This window comes from Anolis carolinensis, chromosome 3, assembly GCF_035594765.1.
Source record: "Anolis carolinensis isolate JA03-04 chromosome 3, rAnoCar3.1.pri, whole genome shotgun sequence".
In the NCBI taxonomy this organism is placed as follows: Eukaryota; Metazoa; Chordata; class Lepidosauria; order Squamata; family Dactyloidae; genus Anolis; species Anolis carolinensis.
The window spans coordinates 49,860,748-49,882,330 of NC_085843.1; the positions used below are offsets into that span (position 1 = coordinate 49,860,748).

Here is a 21,583-nt window from a genome sequence, read left to right on the forward strand (position 1 = left end):
ATCAAGCTTTGATAAGGAATCATCTTGGTCTTTTGCAGCAGTCTTGCATTTCAATGAGGCTAGGGCTGGAGAAAATCCTGATGGGAAACACCCAATGTCAACGTAACCAAATTCTTGTAATGCTAGAGTAGTTCGATCCATCAATTCTCCCCTAAACACATGTGTGCTGATGCCATAAATCTCATGAGAGGACTTGACTCAACCAGATGAAGCCAGTTGCTGGGCCTCGGTGTAGGAAAATAAGCTTAAGTACAGACCAAACACATAAACTTTAGTCAAACATGCCTAACCACTTTGGCTTGATGATGAACCACTGCCGACAGCTTGAAAGATACAGGCATTCAAGAGTTGCAACACATTTTGAGATAAAAGGGCTATTAATAATAGTTAAGTATTAAAATATTTATTCCCAGTTCCCTGTTGCTGTTGCACTTTGATCTTTATGCATGCTTTTAAGAATAATTTTCAGGAAGAATTTCCTATCCCAGGTTCCATCAGACGTGGAGAAGCTTCCTGAATGCAAGATGCCCAATTAAGTGTCTCTGTTGTTTCAGATCCCTGGACTGTTTAGACTGGACTGTTCTTTCTTCCTCATTCGAGAAATATGTACTTTTGCTCCTAATTTTAAATTTCCTATAAAGGTTTGCTCACTTTTTTGAGATACAGATAATCAGTTTGAGGATCTAGATCAGGGATCCCCAAACTAAGGCCCGGGGGCCAGATGCAGCCCTCCAAGGTCATTTACCTGGCCCCCGCCATCAGTTTTATAATATAATATTTTTATATTATTTTAAATAATATAAAATAATATTTTATAATAATATTATAATGTTATACAATATAATACTAATAATAATACCATATAATAATATTAATTATATATTATAAAAAGGTTTCCCCTGACATTAAGTCCAGTCTTGTCTGATTCTGGGGGTTGGTGCTCATCTCCATTTCTAAGCCAAAGAGCTTGCGTTGTCCATAGACACCTCCAAGGTCATGTGGCCGGCATGACTGCATGGAACGCCGTTAACTTCCCGCCGGAGTGGTACCTATTGATCTACTCACATTTGCATGTTTTCGAACTGCAGGAGCTGGGGCTAACAGCGGGTGCTGATTCCACTCCCGGGATTGGAACCTGGGACCTTTTGGTCCACAAGTTCAGCAGCTCAGTGCTTTAACACACTGTGCCATCAGGGCCCCCCATTATATGTTATATATTACATATAATATTACAGTATAGTGGTATAGTTCAATATGGTAGTATATAATGCTAATATTGTGCTATGCTAATAATATATTGTATGTACATACAGCTGCTCTGAGTCCCCTTCGGGGTGAGAAGTGCGGGATATAAATGTAATAAATAAATGTAGTAAATGAGTAAATAAATAATTTTAGACCTAGGCTCACCCAAAGTCTGAAATGACTTGAAGGCACACAACAACAACAACAATCCTAATTAACTTGACTACCTCATTGGCCAGAAGCAGGCCCACACTTCCCATTGAAATCCTGATAGGTTTATGTTGGTTACAACTGTTTTCATTTTAAAATATTATATTGTTCTTTCTTTTTTTGTTTGTTTTTTTTTCCACTACAAATAAGACATGTGCACAGGAATTTGTTCGTTTTTTTTTTTTTCAAATGATAATTCGGCCCCTCCACAGTCTGAAGGATTGTGGATCGGCCCTCTGCTTTAAAAGTTTGAGGACCCCTGATCTAGATCATAAATTAATAATGTTTCACCTCAGCCGCCATTTATACACAAAAATGGTCGTATTGTTAGCAAATGTCTTTATGGGGTGAAGGGGTAATTTTGTGTGTTTTTAGCCCTGTCTGGGTTCAAGTAACGTATGCCTGTTTATGCCACATTTGCCAAGAGGTCCACCCAAAATAAACAGAGAACAAGTAAGGGAAGGCAGAATTCTAACAATAAGATAAAATGTTTAATTAATTTAATATTGCTAAAGCTTTTCTGAAAAATAGTTTAAATAGAAATTGGTAAAAGTCAATTTCTGAAACACTACCTGAGTTTAGAGACCTCATCATATTAATGTTTTTCAGTGCCTTTGGATGCTTTCAGGATGCTGGGAGAATGGAGCCAGATGGAGCCCATCACATGACGCAGGTCTGCTTCTGGTGGGGCTCCATACTCCAAGTGTCCTGAAAGCATCCTAGGATACTGCCCTGAGAACACTTGAGGCTTCCCGTGTTCTCATTGACAAGAACGGGCCAACACAGAAATAAACCGGACAGTGATACTTTACCCTGTGGGATGGGGAAAACGCCAATGCGGGAGATGAGGGCTTACCCCTTTTTTCCAGCCCACTTTTCTGCCCTCAAAATACATTCTAGGGAGGAAGTAGGTTTTCAAGGAATACAATTAGCTGCAGTGAAGAATGGTGTGGAAGAAAGTTCTGCTGAACCAGAAGATATTTGTTCTTTTGATATTGGATTTAGTCCCATTTCATAGGTAAAAATCCAGACAAGCATGACCAAGCATCATTACAGTGTGGTCCAGTGTAGCTAAAGATGTAAATGAGGAAGAACACACAAGTCAGAAGAAGCTGCCACAGTTTGCTTTTACCTGAGCCTATTGGAAAGGGCAAGATCATGCAAGCAATTCTCTCTGGGCTGAATGAAAGCAAGCTATACCTCCTTTTGCACTTTTAACTCAACTCGTATTAATTGAAATAAACTGAGGACAAAGTGAGAAGTGAGAGGAAGGGAGACAAAGTGGAACATTTTTAAAGCAGATGAAATAATGGAACAACAGAGGATGAATTAGGACTGTCCTTGCCAAATCTAAGCAGTTGGCGGGTGTACTATATCTCAAATTCCTATTTATCTTTTACAATATAAATGATCAAGATATAAAAGTAACACAACAATTAGAATATGTATGAATAGTAACATATGCATTTTTGTTGGCTTGTAGGTCAGTCTGAAATTATCATTAAGAAGGAAGAATATGTCTATGCCTTACCTGGTGATGATGTGACTCTAACGTGCAGCATCCTGAAAGGAAAAGGAGTCCATGTTACACAAACACAGTGGTCAAAGGTTGATGCTGCCTCTCAAAGAAATATTGGTGTATATAATCCTCGCTATGGGACAGTATACACTGACAGAGGTTACAACTATTCCATAAACTTCCGAAAGTCCTTCCAATATTGTCAGACAGACTTCAGCCACAGCCTTTCTTCAACAAATCATATGGAATGCGATCAGTGGATTCTGCAGATGAGGAATGTGAGTCTTGAACAGTCTGGCTTGTATGAGTGTAGCTTTGCTACATATCCAGCAGGAACAACCAGCTCAGAAATCAATCTTGTTGTTATGAAGAGTGGTAAGTAACAGTGCATCTCTTTATTAGAAGTGGATGCAATACGCTTGCTTTTTGGGGATTACTGCAGACATAAACACATATTTATTGTGTGCTACTGGGTGATTGGCTTCCTGTTACAAACTGACATTTTTTTAAATGCAAGTGACGTTCATATCTTGTAAGAATTGGAAAATATTTCCCATACTCTGCAGGAACAACTGGGATAGTGAGTAGAGGAGGATTGAGCAACTGTGTGGGATCAGGGCTAATTTTCATTCTTCAACCTCCTAACAGCTTGCAACAGCACATCCAGATACACTGGAATCAATGTCTTCATTTTTGTTGAATTACACGCCCCAAAAGTTTGGAAGGTGGTTCTGATAGGGAGGAAATGTGTACCATCAGATTTGTATTTAGCATTGGATGGCATGATTCAGGTTGGTGGCAAAAAAATCACCCTATTATTCTGGTCTTATGGGGGGAGGGCTTCCAGGAGTCAGAAAAGGAGGATTTGGAGGGTGCAATTAAAATGGAAATGGGTAGTGGTTCCCTTATAAAGTAAGATTTATGTGTATGTGTGTGGGAGGGAAGGTGTGGAGGTTGTTACTTTGTGGAATGAACAGAAGGACCCTTAAATACAGCAGATCTATAGTATCTTTTTATGAGGTCCTCCTGAGGTTGAGAGAGGTTGACTCCTATAGCCCCTAACTCATTATCTGCATGAGAAAGTATCAGGGGAGCAAAACCAGGTGCCAGTTGGAAAATGTTCACCCAGCACTGGTTGAGGCCACATGTCACGGCCTTGGCCCAACTATCCACTCCAAGCCAGGCTTGTGCTGAGAGCACCTGTATTCCAACCTCATTTCACTTTCCTCACTTTACCCTATATAAATGTAACATAAAAGTGTCCACATCAGTGCCATAATATAAGAACCAAGCTTTCATAGCCTATGATCCAATTATGTTCACTGCACATATTTATTTTATTTTATTTTATTTCATCTTTCTCCCAACAATGGGTCTCAAGGCAGCTAACATTATATTGTAGGTCTCTTGTATCCATTAGAGTTTGGGGGATTCTATTTCCTCAAAATCTGTGGACGCTCAAGTCCCGTTATATACAGTAATTAAGTATATAGAGCTGTATAAAGAATAAAAAGCAATTGAACAATTTATAAAGAAATAATTAAACATTAAGATTCATAGGAGCCCCCGGTGGCCATGGGGATGAAAGCCTCGTAACTTGAAGGTTGGGTTGCTGACCTGAAAGCTGCCAGGTTCGAATCCCACCTGGGGAGAGTGCGGATGAGCTCCCTCTATCAGCTCCAGCTCCATGCGGGGACATGAGAGAAGCCTCCCACAAGGATGGTAAAACATCAAAAAACATCTGGGCGTCCCCCTGGGCAACGTCCTTGCAGACGGCCAATTCTCTCACTCCAGAAGCAACTCCGGTTGCTCCTGACACGAAAAAAAAAAATTAAGATTCATTAAAAGATCATATACCAACACTTCAAAACAACATCGCATGGCACTAAAACCCCACTCTAGTCAGTTTTTTAAAAAAGTTTGACAACATAAAAATGTGTTGACTTGTTGACAAAAGAAGAACAGGGATAGGGTCATCCAATCTCTCTAAGACTCTGAATAATGTGCATCATTTGGATGTGTACATGACCTGCATAAAATGACAGATTATGTTTTCTATTCTGATTCAACAGCTATGGATAAACATGAAACTAATAGTTCAGCATTTCCATATATCTGTCTTCTAGAAACAACTTGATAAGTTAAGGCAAATCCAGGAGTAGAAGGATGGTGATTATGAAGTGGGCAGAGATGCTAGTGGAAACTTTGGGTTATTGAGGTTATGATTCTTATGTTTCTGCTAAGTTTATCTCTTTCAAGGTTCCTTCATATCTTTCTGGAGTATGATACTGCATGTGCCAAAACTATTGCTGCCATTGAAACTGGACAGAAGTCAGACAATTATTGTTCACAAGCCACTAACTTCATTCATCTGCTCTCTCTTGCTTTTCACTGGAATCCCTGCTAGAGAGTACAAAACAACCTTTTAGGGGAAAATACACATTACACATTCCTCTTTTCAACAGGCTGGGGTAGAACATGCTCAGAAAGTGAGTTCAAGGAGGAACAATATTAGACATTAAGAAAACATAACTCCACATCAAAGCAAAACAAGGCCATCTGGAGGGAACAGATCCACCCCAATTCACTGGGGATTGTTAACTGGCAGACGTGGAGGACTACAAGTGGAGGGAATGATATTACTGTAGAATTGAATCAGAGGGAAAATGACAAAATAACATGGTTTATGCAACATAGTGAGAATGCAGAGACCAACCCAAAGTTGTAAAGCTTCACCAATTTCTTCCTGACCTTAATGTAAGACATCTGGTTTCATATATAAGTGCTGATTCTCTAACAACTGCTGTCTTTGTTTGGGAGGACATGCTAAACCATTGTTTACTATTTTAGAAGGAATGGCTTATTGTTGATTCTCCAGATGTTTCTTCCTCAACTTCTATGATGGAACTGTGGTCATTGTACTCACTGGATAGCCAAATGATCTCTTATCTTGCATTATCTCAATCGGGGTACATCTACACTGTAGAATGAATGCAGTTTGACACTAATTTAACTGCCATGCACTTACTACAATGCACTCTGAGCCCTGCCACATGCACAATGGAGGATCTTCTTACAGCAACACCAGAGGCACTTGAAGTGGCCAGCTTCTGGTCAAAGGAAATTTAGCATAATGTCAAGTTTTTAACTCTGTTTGTGGTTTTTTATACATTATAGCTGTAACTCAATTTGCTTCTGACAATAAATAAACTACCATGATTCATTGCTATGAAATCTTGAGAGTTGTCGTTTGGTGAGAAACCAGCATTCTTTGGCAGAGAAGCTACAGATCTTGTAAAACTACAAGCATTCCACAACATTGAGTCATGGCAGTTAATGTGGTGCCAAACTGCATTTATTCTATAATGTAGATGTGTCCCAAGCTGGGTGAGCCATGCACAAACCAATATTAGCTTAAAACACAAAGCAAATGCTTCCAATCCTCTCCTTGCTGTCACCTCGAAGGTGGAAAGAAATAGATATAGATGCTTGTTCATTCCTTAGCACTCTTATAGTAATTTGATTATAGTAATACATGCTATACCAGTACCAAAGAGGCTGTGCTAACTCTGATTCTTGGATATCTAACCTGATACATTTGCTAGTCCTAGCTTGATAACCTCATCAGTCACCTGCTGGCATTGCTCTGGTTCATAGAGGGGCGTGGGGAATCCAGCACTTCATGCCCTGCATTGTCCGGCTCCAGCAGAGAGCAATCAGATGGGGGGAGTGTGAGTGTATGTAGTATGTACAGCTTTCTCCCATGCATTTTATGGTAACAAGCGAGCTCTCCCATGTTGCCCAGCCGGCAGCTTGCGCCGGCTCCATCCTCCTTCATCAATGGAGGTGGTGCAGTGTCATCTGATGGGAGCAGGCCAGCTCCGTGGGTGTCCTGGGTTAAAATTGGCACATGCCACTGATTTTAGCTCTTTCTGATGAGGTGGACAGTAAGTCCATTGAATTAATAGAAATTATATAATTGTTGACTTATGAAGGTTTTGTTGAAATAGATCAAGTCTAGCAGGGATTAACAGTTAGATTTAGGCTAGAGCACAAGTCTCTGCCTGTACTCTATGCCCTCCAGCATGATGCATATACAACTGAAAAAGAAGTGTAGCAGTTAAAGCCAAGGCCTTAGCAATATATGTAATTTTTTGTACAGATGGAATTCAGATATAAATCTCAGTGAAGCACAGAGACATTAAATGTTGCCCCACATGGATTACTATCTATTATACTATCTCTCTCTCTGTGTCCATGTGAGATAGACAGAGAGAGATGTTCATATTTATTGTTATTTATCATTCAGTTGTCTTTGGCAGGATCTTCACTATCAAATAATGCAGTTTCAGAATGCAGTTTAACTTCTTTGAACTGGATTATATTCATCTACACTGCTATATATTCTAATTCAATTCAGACTGGAGTTACATTGTCAAATAATACAGTTTCAGAATCTGTATTATCTGCTTTGAACATGATTATATGAGTCTATACTGCCATATAATCCAGTTGAATGCAGGTTGAATCTACGCTGCCATATAATCCAGTTTCTGAATCCAGATTATCTGCTTTGAACTGGATTTTATGTGTTTACACTGTCATATAATCCAGTTGAAAGCAGATAATCTGGATTCAGAAACTGGATTATATGGCAGTGTAGACGGGGCTGCAATTAGACAGCATTATATGGTAGTGTAGATCCAGCCTCACATTCCAAGAGCTCCAGTCACCAACAGCTTGGTTCAGGCCTTACAAACTCAGGGCTTGGGCTTTCTTTGGCCCCTTCTATACTGCCATTTAAAATCCAGATTATCTGCTTTGATCCATTGTTGTTGTTGTTGTTGTTGTTTTTATTCTACACAATCATTGAATAAAAAGGAGAGGCTGCTTTCCTTCTGAAATAGTTTAGTGTACTCCAACAATCAATATATACAGTGGGTTCTCTCTACCTATGATTTATTCCAACCGTGGATTCTTGCACCTCATGTTCATAAATGGTGATGAAATAAATGTTAAACTTGTGTAATACATCATATGGAATGCAATGTTTTACATTTTTTGTATTTGTAGTGGGTCCCAGAACCAAAGTCTCAGATATGGCAGACCCACTGTATTTGCAATATAATCTCACATGCCTCCTTTTTTCTGATCCTAATTTGTACAACTGAAATTTCTCACATCATATATGGCAGAAGTCATTGGTGTAAAAACAGAGGTATCTATCTCAGAAATATATTCCTTTCTGTTTTTTTAGAAGTATAATAAAATCACTAAATATAAAATACTGGCAGAAATCAGTCAGCACAGTCTACATCAGCAGAACAGGAAGAATAATATAACTTTAAATGTATCATTATTCTACCCTTAATTTTATTTCTGTATATACATTTAAGATGACAAGAACTTTGTGGTAGAAACACTGCTAAACCAGACACTGGAAATCCCATGCTTGAAAGACATGCCTTCTGAAAACCTGACAAATGCTTCTTTGAACTGGTTTCTGGTAAGTAACACCTTTTCAAATACAGGTAGGAGCAAGAAATGTATTTTTTGACAAATGTAAATATGAACTGTGTGATCTAAGAGTCAAAACATAAGCTTCCAAAAGGGAATGACTGTTTTCTGGTTCCAACTGCTGTCATACTTTGGAATGATGAAACAGTAATTTCTCACTCCCACATATGTCAGATTGATATAATAAGAATCCTAAGTACTTGCATGAACACATGTAATTCAGCTGAGGGAAAAAGGATCCCCTTGCGGTAGTGGAATTGTTGCTACTTTATTAGCCCTGAAGTCAACAGTGACTTATGGAAATCCTGTCCTTGCAAGATATATTAAAAAGAAGTTGGCCATCACCTCTCTCTGAATATAACCTATAGTGTCTTGTATTCCCTGATTACAGCTCCCCAAACACCCCAGTGCATATGGCCACTCTGGAAACTATAGTGCTTCCTCCCACTGCATTTCCTATATTTATGTCTCAAATTCACACTTTTAAACATATAACCTTTCTTTCTTTCCTTCTTATCCATTAACACAATTCCTACAGAATGATCCCATGGCTGTCATGTTAACAAGACTGTTGCTTCTTCTCTTGTTCAACTATTAGTTTTCTCCAATTTCTAAATTATCTCCCATAATTTATGGGCCATCAACCTGTTTTAACAGCAACCATAAGAGGCAAAAGGCACTTTTACTTTGACTTGGATACATGATTAAAATATCAAAGTCCATGTGGAATAGCACTGTTTCAGTTGCCTCACTAAAGCTCAGAAGAGATGGCAACAGCCTTACTTCCTTTAACAAGGCATTCCACAATCGGGGTGCTACAGTAAAAAGTCCTGTTACATATTATATACATACCAATCTGATTTCTTTAGAGAGAGAGTTCCCGCCTCTGGAATTCCCTCCCTAAAGAAATAAAAATGGCCCGCACCCTCCTCTCCTTTAAGAAACAGTTAAAGACACATTTATGTACCTTAGCATATGGAGAGGAGGAGGATTAACATAATCATCACCTCATTTGTTGAAACTACAACAAATGCCAAACATTTTCTGCAATTAGGTTATTTAGTTCGGTTTGGGTATTCGCTCTGTGCAATAATGTTTTTACTGATTTATGTTTACATTTATTGTTTTTTCTAATTTGGAGTTTTTACTACTTGTATAATAAGTATGATATATTATTTTATACTTTTTAATATTATGTGAAGTAGTTGCGGCATTGAATGTTTGCCGTTTTATATGTATGTTAACCGCCTTGAGTCCCTCTGGGGAGAGACGGTGGTCTAGAAATAAAGTTTATCATCATCATCATCATCATCATCATCATCATCATCATCATTTTGCAAAGTGTTGAGTCAAAAGGATCTCCACTGAGAACTTCAAATTATTTTCTAAACTGAAAATAGGAGGGCAGATGATGACACCTATCAGACAGTTTTCAAGCAGTTTTTCCAACTTCCATTATTGTTATGTCTTTTACTCATCATATTTTTTAAAAAATGTTGTCTCCTTTGGAGCTAGTTCTCTGGCTGCCTGTTTTCAAAGCTTGGAAACATTGCTGCTGCTGCTGCTACTACAACTCCCACAAATCCCTAGCTAGTTGTGGCATACAAAACAGTACCTTTTCAAAATTAATTATTTTCTTCAAAAAAAAAAAAAAGGAATGTAGAAAGTGTAGAAGAGGTTAATATTTTCAAAGCATTTTCCAACCTGACTTTTTTTAAAAAAAAATCCTTCTTTTTCTATGACTTTTAAAAAAAAGAAACAAGTGTGTAGGTTGCTGCAGGGAATGTATGAAGTGTAAGAAAACAAATATTCAAAAAGATAGCAGTTATATAGCAAATACGCAGAGGTTCATTTATAATTAATGAATGCATTATGCTTTATTACAAATATTGAAATTCATACTTCAGCAACTCTTCTTGAGGACCTTAAGGTGAAAATAAACATTTCTAAATATAATGGGAACAGAACTCTGAAAGTTCATTTTAGAAAGTACTCAGTTAAAATAATAATTCCAAAAACTCAAAGTAATTGTTGTGTGTCTTCAAGTTGTTTCTAACTTACAGCAACAGTAAGGTGACCCTATAATTGGGTTTTCTTGGACTGAGAATGTTTGACTTTCCTAAGACCATTATAATTATGGTGCTTTTAAAAAGGCTTACATATTTCCATGTTCTAAAGAATGTACTTTTAATTATTTTTTTAAAAAAGTTATGTAAGTCTTTATGATGTGCTACAAAACACTCTTGGTTCCCACCAACCTTATTGCCATGTAATGTGAAAGCAAAATGGACTGTTCATTAACTCCAAAGAAACAAGAATGTTCCAGCTTATCACATCACCATTTTCACAGCTGAAGAATGGCTACCTATCCTTCTATTAAAAAGAGAGAAGGCTTGGGAAGTTAAATAGCCATGGTTCATCTAAGCACATTCAGTCAACCTGGTGTTCTCCAGATCTTTCAGACTTCATCCCCTGTCATCACTCCCAAAGACTGGTTGGGGCTGCATGAAGTAGTCTCCCAGAACTTTTTGAGTATTTGGTGAATGCTCCTTACTAGTATTGTCTTCTATAGTGTTGATTACAAAAGAAAGAGAGAATGAGGAGAATTCTAGAGATTGTTAGATGGGAATTAATCACTGACAAAACTCTTATTTCAAGCAGAAAGAGAACAAGAATGAAGAGTTACTTATAAGTAAACAGTCATATTATGGTCATGAATATATAACCAGACCCACATCATTCAAGGAGAGAATCAAGATGAATCAAGAAAACACATTAATAATCTCGCCTGTGTCGGTCTTTGATGATGGCACAAAATTCATCTGTTCTGTCGTCTACCAGCCTGGAAGAATGATTAGGAGCACTACAGTTGTGAAAGTCTTTGGTAAGCATGAAAAATAACTCTTCTAGTAATAAGGAATATGCTTCCTATTGTTATCCAAGAACTTAAATGTTTCAGGAAGACATAACCAGAACTGGAGAAAATTACAGTTTTAATCCCCATTGGTTTTGAAGAGTTATGGTCCAAAAAAGTAACGTTTTCCAGTTCCAGACATAAGTGCCTATATGTGGGATTGTATTCTCAAATCACACAACAATATAATAAAAATTCACTTCTGTTTATAAAAGATTATACTGACCCCCACCTCAACTCTCCAAAAATGTTACCTTAAGGTATACCGGCATTTAAAACCAGATCAAAGCACTGTAAATGCACTCTAAGCTTTTATTTAAACTGTATGAATATTTGCAATATATAGTATGACCACCTTATCCATGGATTTGATAGCCATGGATTCACATTTCCATGCTCCAAAAAAAAAACCCTCCCCCCAAGACTTTGTCCCTGTGTACCAGTGTGATCCTATGATAGGCTTCCTGCCAAAATATATACAAAATGCAAGGGGCACTATTGTTCACTGATTCAGATATCCAGGGGGAGGGGACATCTTGGAATGTATCCTCTGTGAATATGAAGTCATACTGTATTGGCAAACCTAGTTATCTACCATTAGCTAGTATGTATTAATGGTGGTATGGACCTCCACTGCTTCTACGCTTCTTTTGACTCCTGTTGGCAAATTCATCACCCCATAACTTGTTTCTTAAACAGAGAGGATGTTGGGATGAAAGGACATCTTCAATTGCACTTTGATACTGATTCCCTTAGAGGCCTTAGGGAATTTTCCATCCTGTTTAAAAGAAGCAGTAGTCAAACCACTGCTAAAAAAAAGCCCTCCTTGAATTCCATGGACCTTAATAATTACAAACCAGTCTCCAACCTTCCTTTTTTGGGCAAAGTGATTGAGAAGACAGTTGCCCTCCATCTTCGGGCAGTCTTGGATGACACATACTTCCTTGACCCATTTTAAACCAGCTTCAGAGCAGGATACAGAGTTTGGACTGCTATGGTCGCCTTAGTTGATGATCTCCCTCTTTACACTAACAAGGGTGTGTGTGTTTCTGTTGGTACTTCTAGACTTCTCAGCAGCTTCCAGTACTATCAACCATAGTATCCTTCTGGAAAGCCTAGCGAATTTGGAAATCAGAAGCACTGTGGTGCAGTGGTGTGATGTCTCATGGGCCTTGTAGTCCCGTTCCTAGTTCTATTGTGGCAGACAAAGAGGAAAACTTGGGTTTCCCACCGATTCAGCCAGAATCGGAGCCCCTGCACCTGCAGGATGTTTACCCTCAAGAAGTCAGCCAAACAAGCCTTGGGCAGAATTCTCCCCCGTTCTCTCGTAAGGATAATTATAATAGAGATAGAGGCGCTAGGGAGGCGAATCGCCGAAGCGCCAGGATCGCTGCCAGACAATTAGCTGATTAAGCCTGTTTCCCTTGGGAAACCTTAAGGAGTCATGCATCTGGACACAGTCTGGGTTTCACTTCTTGTTCCCCAGGGAAAGTGTTCCTTGGCGGGAAAACAGGATCCTATATAGGTGTTTTACCGCAAGGAGATCCTTGCGGAGTCAATTCGTCAGCTTCAGGAGTGAGATCGTGTGTGGACTACGCTACTCCAGTTCCTTGTTTCCAGGACCTTGCCACGGACCTTGTTCTAGTTCCAAGCCTGCCTTGTTCCCCGGACCTCGCCACGGACCTTGTTCTTGCTTCTTGCTTCTTGTTGCCTCGTGTCAAGTCTTGTTTGCCAAGAATCTAGTTTGTTTTCCAGCCTTGTTGTCAAGCTCCATTGGACTAAAGGACCTTGTCATTTCCCCACACTTTGCTCGGCAAAGTGTGTATTAGATAGATTCTGGTCTCTGCGCATGGTTATTGGTGCTCTGCAGCCTGGGTCCTGACAGTTTGACTCCGCCACCTAAGCACCAATTAACCTAGGCCAGGATGTCTAAAGGAACCGGGGCGGAAGCCCAACCACTCAGCTACACCATTTCCAAGGATGAATTGGACAGAATCCGTGATACACTCCATACGCAGGAGGGAGAAATACGGGGCTTGAAGGAACGAGGTATCCAGCTCCCTGACTTAGCGCTCCCAACCAAGTTTTCTGGAGAAGCCTCCAAGGTTCATGTTTTCCGTCGCCAATGCCAGGCATACATAGAAGCCCGTCAAGCCGAGTTTCCCCAAGAAGAAATCAAGGTGGCGTGGATTTACAGTCTCCTAGAAGGGCCAGCGGCCAATTGGGCGACGGCGCTTTTTGATGCGGGCTCCAGGCACCTAAGTTCCGCGCAAAACTTCCTGAATCACCTTAAGGCGACATGGGGGATCGAGGACAAGGTGGAGGCAGCCGGCCATAAACTCCGGCGCCTTTTCCAAGGGGACAGGCCATTGTCCCAGTACATAGCCGAGTTCCGAGTGCTGGCCCAAAACACCGGTTGGAACGATATAGCCCTCAGAGGACAGTTTCGTGAGGGTCTCAACTTCGAGATGCAGGAAGAAATCTCCAAGGTGGATCCTCCAAACTCTCTTGAGAGACTTATCGATCAATGTTTACGAGCCGAAGTCCTGCTTGCCAACAAAAAACAGTGGCTCCGAGGCCAGAGTGGAAGAGCCAGAGTGAAACCTCCCGCTTCCGCCAGTATTCAGCCACGTCCAGTGTGGAGACCCCCACCACCAGCCCCAAACCCCAGAGGAAGCGAGGAGGAGCCGATGCAGTTGGGCAATGTGCGCCCCAGACTAGATGTTGCCGAAAAGGCCCGCCGCCAACGTTTAAACCTCTGTTGGTACTGCAGGAACGGGGGCCACTTCGCCAGAGAATGTCCAGCCAAGAGAAAGCCCGCCGCTCGATTGGCGGCGGCGTCCTCCGCGGAGACGGAGACGGCCGAGGCGGCTGGAGCAAAGCCGGCGGGGGAAGCCAGCGACCGGGCGTAAAGAGGCTCGCCAACCCGGTCAAAAACCCCACTCAAGAGCCGCAAACCGGGGTCCTATTTCTCCTAGTGGTCACGTTGTGGTCAGCGAAAAAAGGACCCGTCATGATCCATGCCATGATAGACTCAGGAGCAACAAACAATTTCATCGATAGAGAGTATGCCGACTCTCTGGGATTACAATATCATGATTTCAAGAACGCCCGGGTGGTGCAGGCTATTTATGGCCGACCCCTAAAGACGGGTCCAGTAAGTCAATGGACTGAACCCACCAGAATGTGGATAAGGGAACACATGGAAGAGATTTCCTTCTTCGTTACCGAGGTGCCCCACTTCCCTGTGATTTTGGGAATTCCATGGCTGACGCTCCACGACCCAAACATCTCCTGGACCAACAGAGAACTACAGTTTGCTTCAAAATATTGCCAAAACCATTGTCTAGTAGCCAAGGTCTGCCATGCTACAGACGCTGAGCCCATCATCACCTTGCCCAAGAAATATTCAGACTTTTGGGATGTTTTCAATGAAAAGGAAGCCGAGAAACTACCCCCACATAGACCCTACGACTGTGCCATTGACTTGGTGGAGGGGGCCCCGATCCCGCGAGGACATCTCTACTCCCTGACTGAACCAGAGCAAGAAGCTCTCAGGGAGTTCATAGAGTCAAATCTTCGCAAGGGATTCATCAGACCCTCTCAATCCCCAGCTGCCTCCCCGGTGATGTTTGTGAAAAAGAAGTCAGGGGACCTACGCTTGGTTGTGGACTATAGAGCATTGAACAATATCACGAAGCGGAACCGCTACCCCCTGCCTTTGATCTCGGACCTATTAGACCGGCTCCGGGGGGCCAAGGTCTACACCAAGCTGGATCTCCGGGGGGCTTACAATCTAGTTCGCATCAGAGAAGGGGACGAATGGAAAACCGCCTTCCAGACCAAATTCGGATTATTCGAGTCCCTGGTCATAAATTTCAGATTATCCGGAGCTCCCGCAACATTCCAGCATTTTGTCAACGATATCTTCCAGGATTATCTAGATCGGTTCTTGATCATATACTTGGACGATTTTTTGGTGTTTTCTAGATCACAATCGGAACACGAGAAACATGTCAGAATGGTGCTACAACGGTTGCGGGATCATGGACTATATGCCAAGTTAGAAAAATGCTCCTTTGATTTGCAAGAAGTAGACTTCCTGGGGTACCGCGTCTCGCCACTAGGGCTCTCCATGGACCCGGCAAAGGTTTCAGCAGTATTGGAATGGCGGGCGCCAACCAACAAGAAGGAAGTACAGTGCTTCTTGGGGTTTGCAAACTACTACCGCAGATTCATCCCAGACTTCGCTCGCTGGTCTGACCCAATCACCAGCTGCATCCGTGGAAAACAGCCTTTCCGCTGGACAGAGCAAGCAGAGAAAGGGTTCCAGCAGTTAAAAAAGTTATTCACGACCCAGCCAATTCTTCAGCACCCTGATCCTAAAACCCCTTTTGTGGTACAGGCTGACGCCTCTGATGTGGCAATTGGGGCTATACTCATGCAACCAGTGGGAGAGCATCTCCATCCTTGTGCCTATTACTCTCGTCAACTAACAGCCCCAGAGAGAAATTACACTATTTGGGAGAAATAACTTTTGGCCATAAAGGCAGCCTTTGAAAATTGGAGACATTGGTTAGAAGGGGCCAAATTTCCCATTGAGGTTCATACTGACCATCGTAATTTGGAACATCTAAGAACTGCCCGCAAGCTAAATCAGAGGCAGCAGCGCTGGGCTTTATTTTTTGAGCGTTTTGACTTCCAGATCCATTATGTAACCCCAGCTCAGACCAAGCAAGCAGATGCTCTATCACGGAAACCAGAGTATGCTGCAGGATGCAGAAAGACCTTCGAATCCCAATTGCTGCAGCCCGAAAACTTTGCCACGCTCACAGTGGGAAACACCAAATCCACTTCAGTTGAACCGACTCCCTCTACTCCAGGACCCCTTTGTGCTCAAGAAATTAGAGCCAGTCAACAGGCGGATGCCTGGGCTCAAGATCAAATTCGCCAAGGACTACGTTTCCCTTTCTCACTTAAGGATGGGCTATTATGCTACAGAAATCATGTCTACATCCCTCCAGGACCAGGCAGAGAAAAGGCACTTCATCTGTGTCATGACTGCAAGCCAGCAGGGCATTTTGGACTTTTCAAAACCATGCATTTGATCCTACGAGATTTCTGGTGGCCCAAGATCCGCAAGGATGTGGAGAAATATGTCAATACCTGCCCGGTATGCCAGCGTTCCAAGACAAGAAGGGAGAAGCCCTCTGGGCTACTGCATCCCCTTCCTACTCCATCTCGTCCATGGGAGATAATTTCTGCGGATTTTATCACTGACCTACCACCCTCCCTTGGATATACCACGATCCTTGTGGTGGTGGACCTTTTCACCAAATTGGCCCATTTCATTCCCTGCGATGGTCTCCCCACGGCCAAAGAGACTGCAGATTTATTCCTTCAGCATGTTTTCAGATTACATGGATTGCCCAAGAGTTTAGTCACAGACTGTGGATCTCAATTCACCTCTCGTTTCTGGAAGGCACTACAGAAACTATTGGGCATAGACTCTCGTTTATCTTCAGCTCATCATCCCCAAACAGATGGGCAAACTGAGCGCACCAATGCCACTTTGGAACAATACCTTCGCTGTTATATAAACTACCAACAGGACAATTGGGCTTCCCTGTTACCTCTGTCAGAGTTTGCCTACAACAACGGTCTCCAGGCTTCAACGAAGGAAACCCCGTTCTTTGCAAACTATGGATTCCATCCACGTTTCTTCCCTTCTGTCATTGAAACCTCAGAAGTCCCCGCAGCGGAAGACTGGCTGCAAGAACTCACAGCGGTGCAACAACTCTTTCACCAGCAACTGGATCAAGCCAAAGAGGACTATAAACGCCACGCTGACGGTCATCGCCAGCCCGGCCCCGAGATCAAGGTAGGAGATCGGGTTCTATTGTCCACTCGTTTTTGCCCTCCCACCGTCCCTGCCGGAAGCTAGATGCCCGTTTCATTGGTCCCTACCCAGTGGTGGCGCAACTTAACCCCGTGACTTTCAAACTGCAACTTCCGCGCTCCATGCGCATTCATCCGGTGTTTCATCGTTCCTTGCTCCTTCCGGCGGATAGAGTACGCCCCGATGTGGACCAGCCGGCCCCCGCCCCTGTTTTGGTGGACGGGGAGGAGGAATTCGAGGTTCAGGACATTTTGGATTCTCGCTTTCATCACCGCCGCCTTCAGTATCTCATTGACTGGGTGGGTTTTGGCCCCGAAGAACGCTCTTGGGAAGACGCTTCCACAGTCCATGCCCCCGACTTAGTCCGCCACTTCCATCAGGCCTACCCTGCCAAGCCGCGGCCCCGCACCTCGGGAAGAGGGCCCATTTTGGAGAGGGGCCTTGAGGATGGGGATAGTGTGATGTCTCATGGGCCTTGTAGTCCCGTTCCTAGTTCTATTGTGGCAGACGAAGAGGAAAACTTGGGTTTCCCACCGATTCAGCCAGAATCGGAGCCCCTGCACCTGCAGGATGTTTGCCCTCAAGAAGTCAGCCAAACAAGCCTTGGGCAGAATTCTCCCCCGTTCTCTCGTAAGGATAATTATAATAGAGATAGAGGCGCTAGGGAGGCGAATCGCCGAAGCGCCAGGATCGCTGCCAGACAATTAGCTGATTAAGCCTGTTTCCCTTGGGAAAACTTAAGGAGTCATGCATCTGGACACAGTCTGGGTTTCACTTCTTGTTCCCCAGGGAAAGTGTTCCTTGGCGGGAAAACAGGATCCTATATAGGTGTTTTACCGCAAGGAGATCCTTGTGGAGTCAATTCGTCAGCTTCAGGAGTGAGATCGTGTGTGGACTACGCTACTCCAGTTCCTTGTTTCCAGGACCTTGCCACGGACCTTGTTCTAGTTCCAAGCCTGCCTTGTTCCCCGGACCTCGCCACGGACCTTGTTCTTGCTTCTTGCTTCTTGTTGCCTCGTGTCAAGTCTTGTTTGCCAAGAATCTAGTTTGTTTTCCAGCCTTGTTGTCAAGCTCCATTGGACTAAAGGACCTTGTCATTTCCCCACACTTTGCTCGGCAAAGTGTGTGTTTCGGTTATTGGATTATAACTTTATAATCATATATTGGACATTGTTTTCCTGGACTAAATTTGACCTTTCCTGAAAGGTCTACTTCTGAACTATATTCTTCACTTGTTTTTATTGACTTTATATATTCCTCTAATAAAGATATTAGATAGATTCTGGTCTCTGCGCATGGTTATTGGTGCTCTGCAGCCTGGGTCCTGACAAGTGGTTCCGGTCATACCTCTCAGGCAGGTCATCCAGAGGCATGGGATTGGGTGCAATTAGGTGTGCTGATTACACCCAAAAACATTTATCTATGCCTTCAAAAACAGACTCAGCTAAGGATAGCATGCCTGGAGGAGGGAATAAGCTGGATAAGGAAAACAAATTGAAACTGAATCCAGACAAAACAGAAGTGCTTGTTATCTGGGGATGGAGGTATGTCAACCGGTCCGGGATAGGGTTACACTACCCCTGAAAGACTGTGGTTGCAGCTTAGGGGTGCTCCTGGAAACAGCTCTCCAAATGTCATCCCACGTAGATGCAACTCTCAGGAGTGCTTACTATCAACTTTGGCTGGCATGCCAGCTGCGCCCCTTCAGCCGCCTCAAGATTGTGGAATAACATGCAGGAAGAACTCTGATAACTAAATAATCTGTTGGAATTTAAAACACATTTGAAGATATATCTCTGTCAGCAGGCCTACCGAGCCACTTTTAACCCCAAATTTTAAACCTGTGCCTTATGTTTAATATTTAGTCTGTGTATTTTAACATGTATTTTGTAGAAATATGTTTTAATATGTGTATTTTATAGAATGTTTTTAGATGTTTGTGTTTTTAGCCATGTTGTAACATGCCTCAAGCCACTAGGAGAGGTGAGAAAAAAATGCAGATTATTGTTATTATTATTATTATTGACACAACAACATTGTATGGCACAGCAAACAAGATATATATTCTGGATTTCATATCACAAAATCACAAGTTGAACACTTCCCAAGTGTCTAGGACTGTGCGATGTATTTTTGAATGATGCGTGCAGATCCCAGTAGGGTGGCCTTTTGCAGTTGGCAGATCGTAATTTTGTCAATGTCTATTGTTTCCATATTATTATTATTATTATTATTATTATTATTATTATTATTATTATTATTTAGCCCACGATAGCACAATGGGTTAAACCCTTGTGCTGGCAGGACTGCTGACTTGAAGGCTGGGTTGCTGACCTGAAGTTTGCCAGTTCAAATCCAACTCAGGGAGAGCGCAGATGAGCTCCAGCTCCATGCGAGAACATGAGAGAAGCCTCCCACAAGGATGGTAAAACATCAAACATCCGGGCATCCTCTGGGTAACATCCAATTATCTCATACCAGAAGCGATTTGCAGTTTCTCAAGTCGCTCCTGACACACACACAATTATTATTATCGTTGTTGTTGTTGTTGTTGTTATTATTATTATTATTATTATTATTATTATTATTATTATTATTTCTAGACATATGTCCAAAGCATTCATTCCTGGCATTGACAAGTCCCAAGAGGAGCTGACACTACTGCTGGTTTCTTATGGGATCAGGCAATTCAAACAATGAAGATGTGGGGAGGGAATAATAACAACACCATCCAAGAGCACATCTTCATTTCTTGTCCATCTGGGACCATAATCTCCAAGTGAAAACCAGATGGTTTTACATTATCTGAATTTGCTCTTCCTTCCCTTTCCACCCATAAGCAACAAAAGAGGCCCACCCCAACTGCAGGATGAGGGGAGGGCACAGAACTGAGGACTAGAACATTACACTTTGCCTACTTGAGCTACAGTATGTCCTGTTGCTGCTTAGGGCATTCCCCAGTATTGCCTCCAAAGAAGGCAATGCTCATCAACAGGAAAGATGGCATCAAGTCACTATCTGTACAGTACCAATACTGAGTGTAGCATTATACTACAAATATGTTGTCGAAGGCTTTCATGGCCGGGATCACAGGGTTGTTGTATGTCTTTCGGGCTGTGTGGCCATGTATACTACAAATAGATGTACCTCTTCAGAGGGGAATTCTACTACACATTCTGTCAAACAATCAGGAATCCCAGTTGGTCAGGATCGTACATCATGAGTAGCAGGTGAGTAATGGGACCCTTTGCAGCGCTTGGCACCAGACCCTGAAACCGAACTATAGGACTATTTCTCTGGGGGATTCTAGGAGTTGTGTAAACACTAACTTCTCCAGCATATGCTTGGTACAATATTGTAGTTCTACCCTTCTTTAATAGGAGTATTTGAGTGTTCAGAAATGTGAACAAATTATATTAATTATTTTCTGAAAAAAATATGATTCACTGTCCACTTGAACTTATGTGTCTCTGAGGGCAACACAAAAATTCTATGTCTGATGTCTCACAAACTTTTGTGGATTAGATAAGAACATCTTCAGCTGTAAATTTGTTCATGATGTAGACTTCTGTACAAATAGGATTCCTGATTGTGTGGAAGGTTGTATGGTAGAATTTCACTCTGAAGATGTCAATGTTCCACATATGGATGCCAGGAAGATACAAGGAGCCACATGTCAGGTTCTCTCACTGCTTGTTTTGTGCATGAAGATGCCTCCATGTTGATAATGTATGTAGTGGGCTTTCTGTGTGTTGTGTATTTCCCAAATATTCCAGTTATTGTTAAAGATTTTATATCAAAGAATTGGGTTAAATCACCCTTGTAGTCAGTTCTAACTCTATGGCTCTATTATTCAATAAAAAAGAATCATGCACGGCCCATTAAATCAGACATTACTAACTACAAAAGACAAATGGGAGATAATATGTATGCTGCAGTTCAAAAACCAGTAAAATATTTCAATTTTACGGGCTTATATGAAACTTGTATTTGAGTCAAATGGTGCTAAAGTATTTATAAAGCTGCAAACAATACCGAAAAGCTATTTTTCTAGCATTTCATCAAGAGCATGTTTTCTAACATGTGGCTAACCAACAGTGTCACACATCACATTGAAATGTAAAGGTTATGAGTAATTCAAGTTGCCTGACATGTTATGATCTCATAGTCTTTATAGTGGTTAAATATAGAGGAAAAGCAACCAGGTTTTTCCAAAATCCAGGCCTGCATACAGCTGTGTTCAGACTGATATTCATCTATAACAGGCCTGCACAATTTG

General features: G+C 41.9%; 1 protein-coding gene across 3 annotated transcripts in view; it reads left to right on the top strand.

Annotated features, from left to right (window-relative positions):
• The window catches only part of cd96 (CD96 molecule), a 53,071-nt gene that overhangs the window by 3,874 nt on the left and 27,614 nt on the right, over window positions 1-21,583 (top strand). For 2 of the 3 annotated variants that reach the window (XM_062974882.1, XM_062974881.1), the window contains exons 2-4: window positions 2,939-3,349; window positions 8,371-8,480; window positions 11,150-11,375. In XM_062974882.1, the coding sequence (XP_062830952.1) occupies window positions 2,939-3,349; window positions 8,371-8,480; window positions 11,150-11,375 (747 nt within the window). The remainder of the gene's footprint in view (window positions 1-2,938; window positions 3,350-8,370; window positions 8,481-11,149; window positions 11,376-21,583) is intronic. The other variant, XM_016992550.2, reaches the window with a different exon arrangement.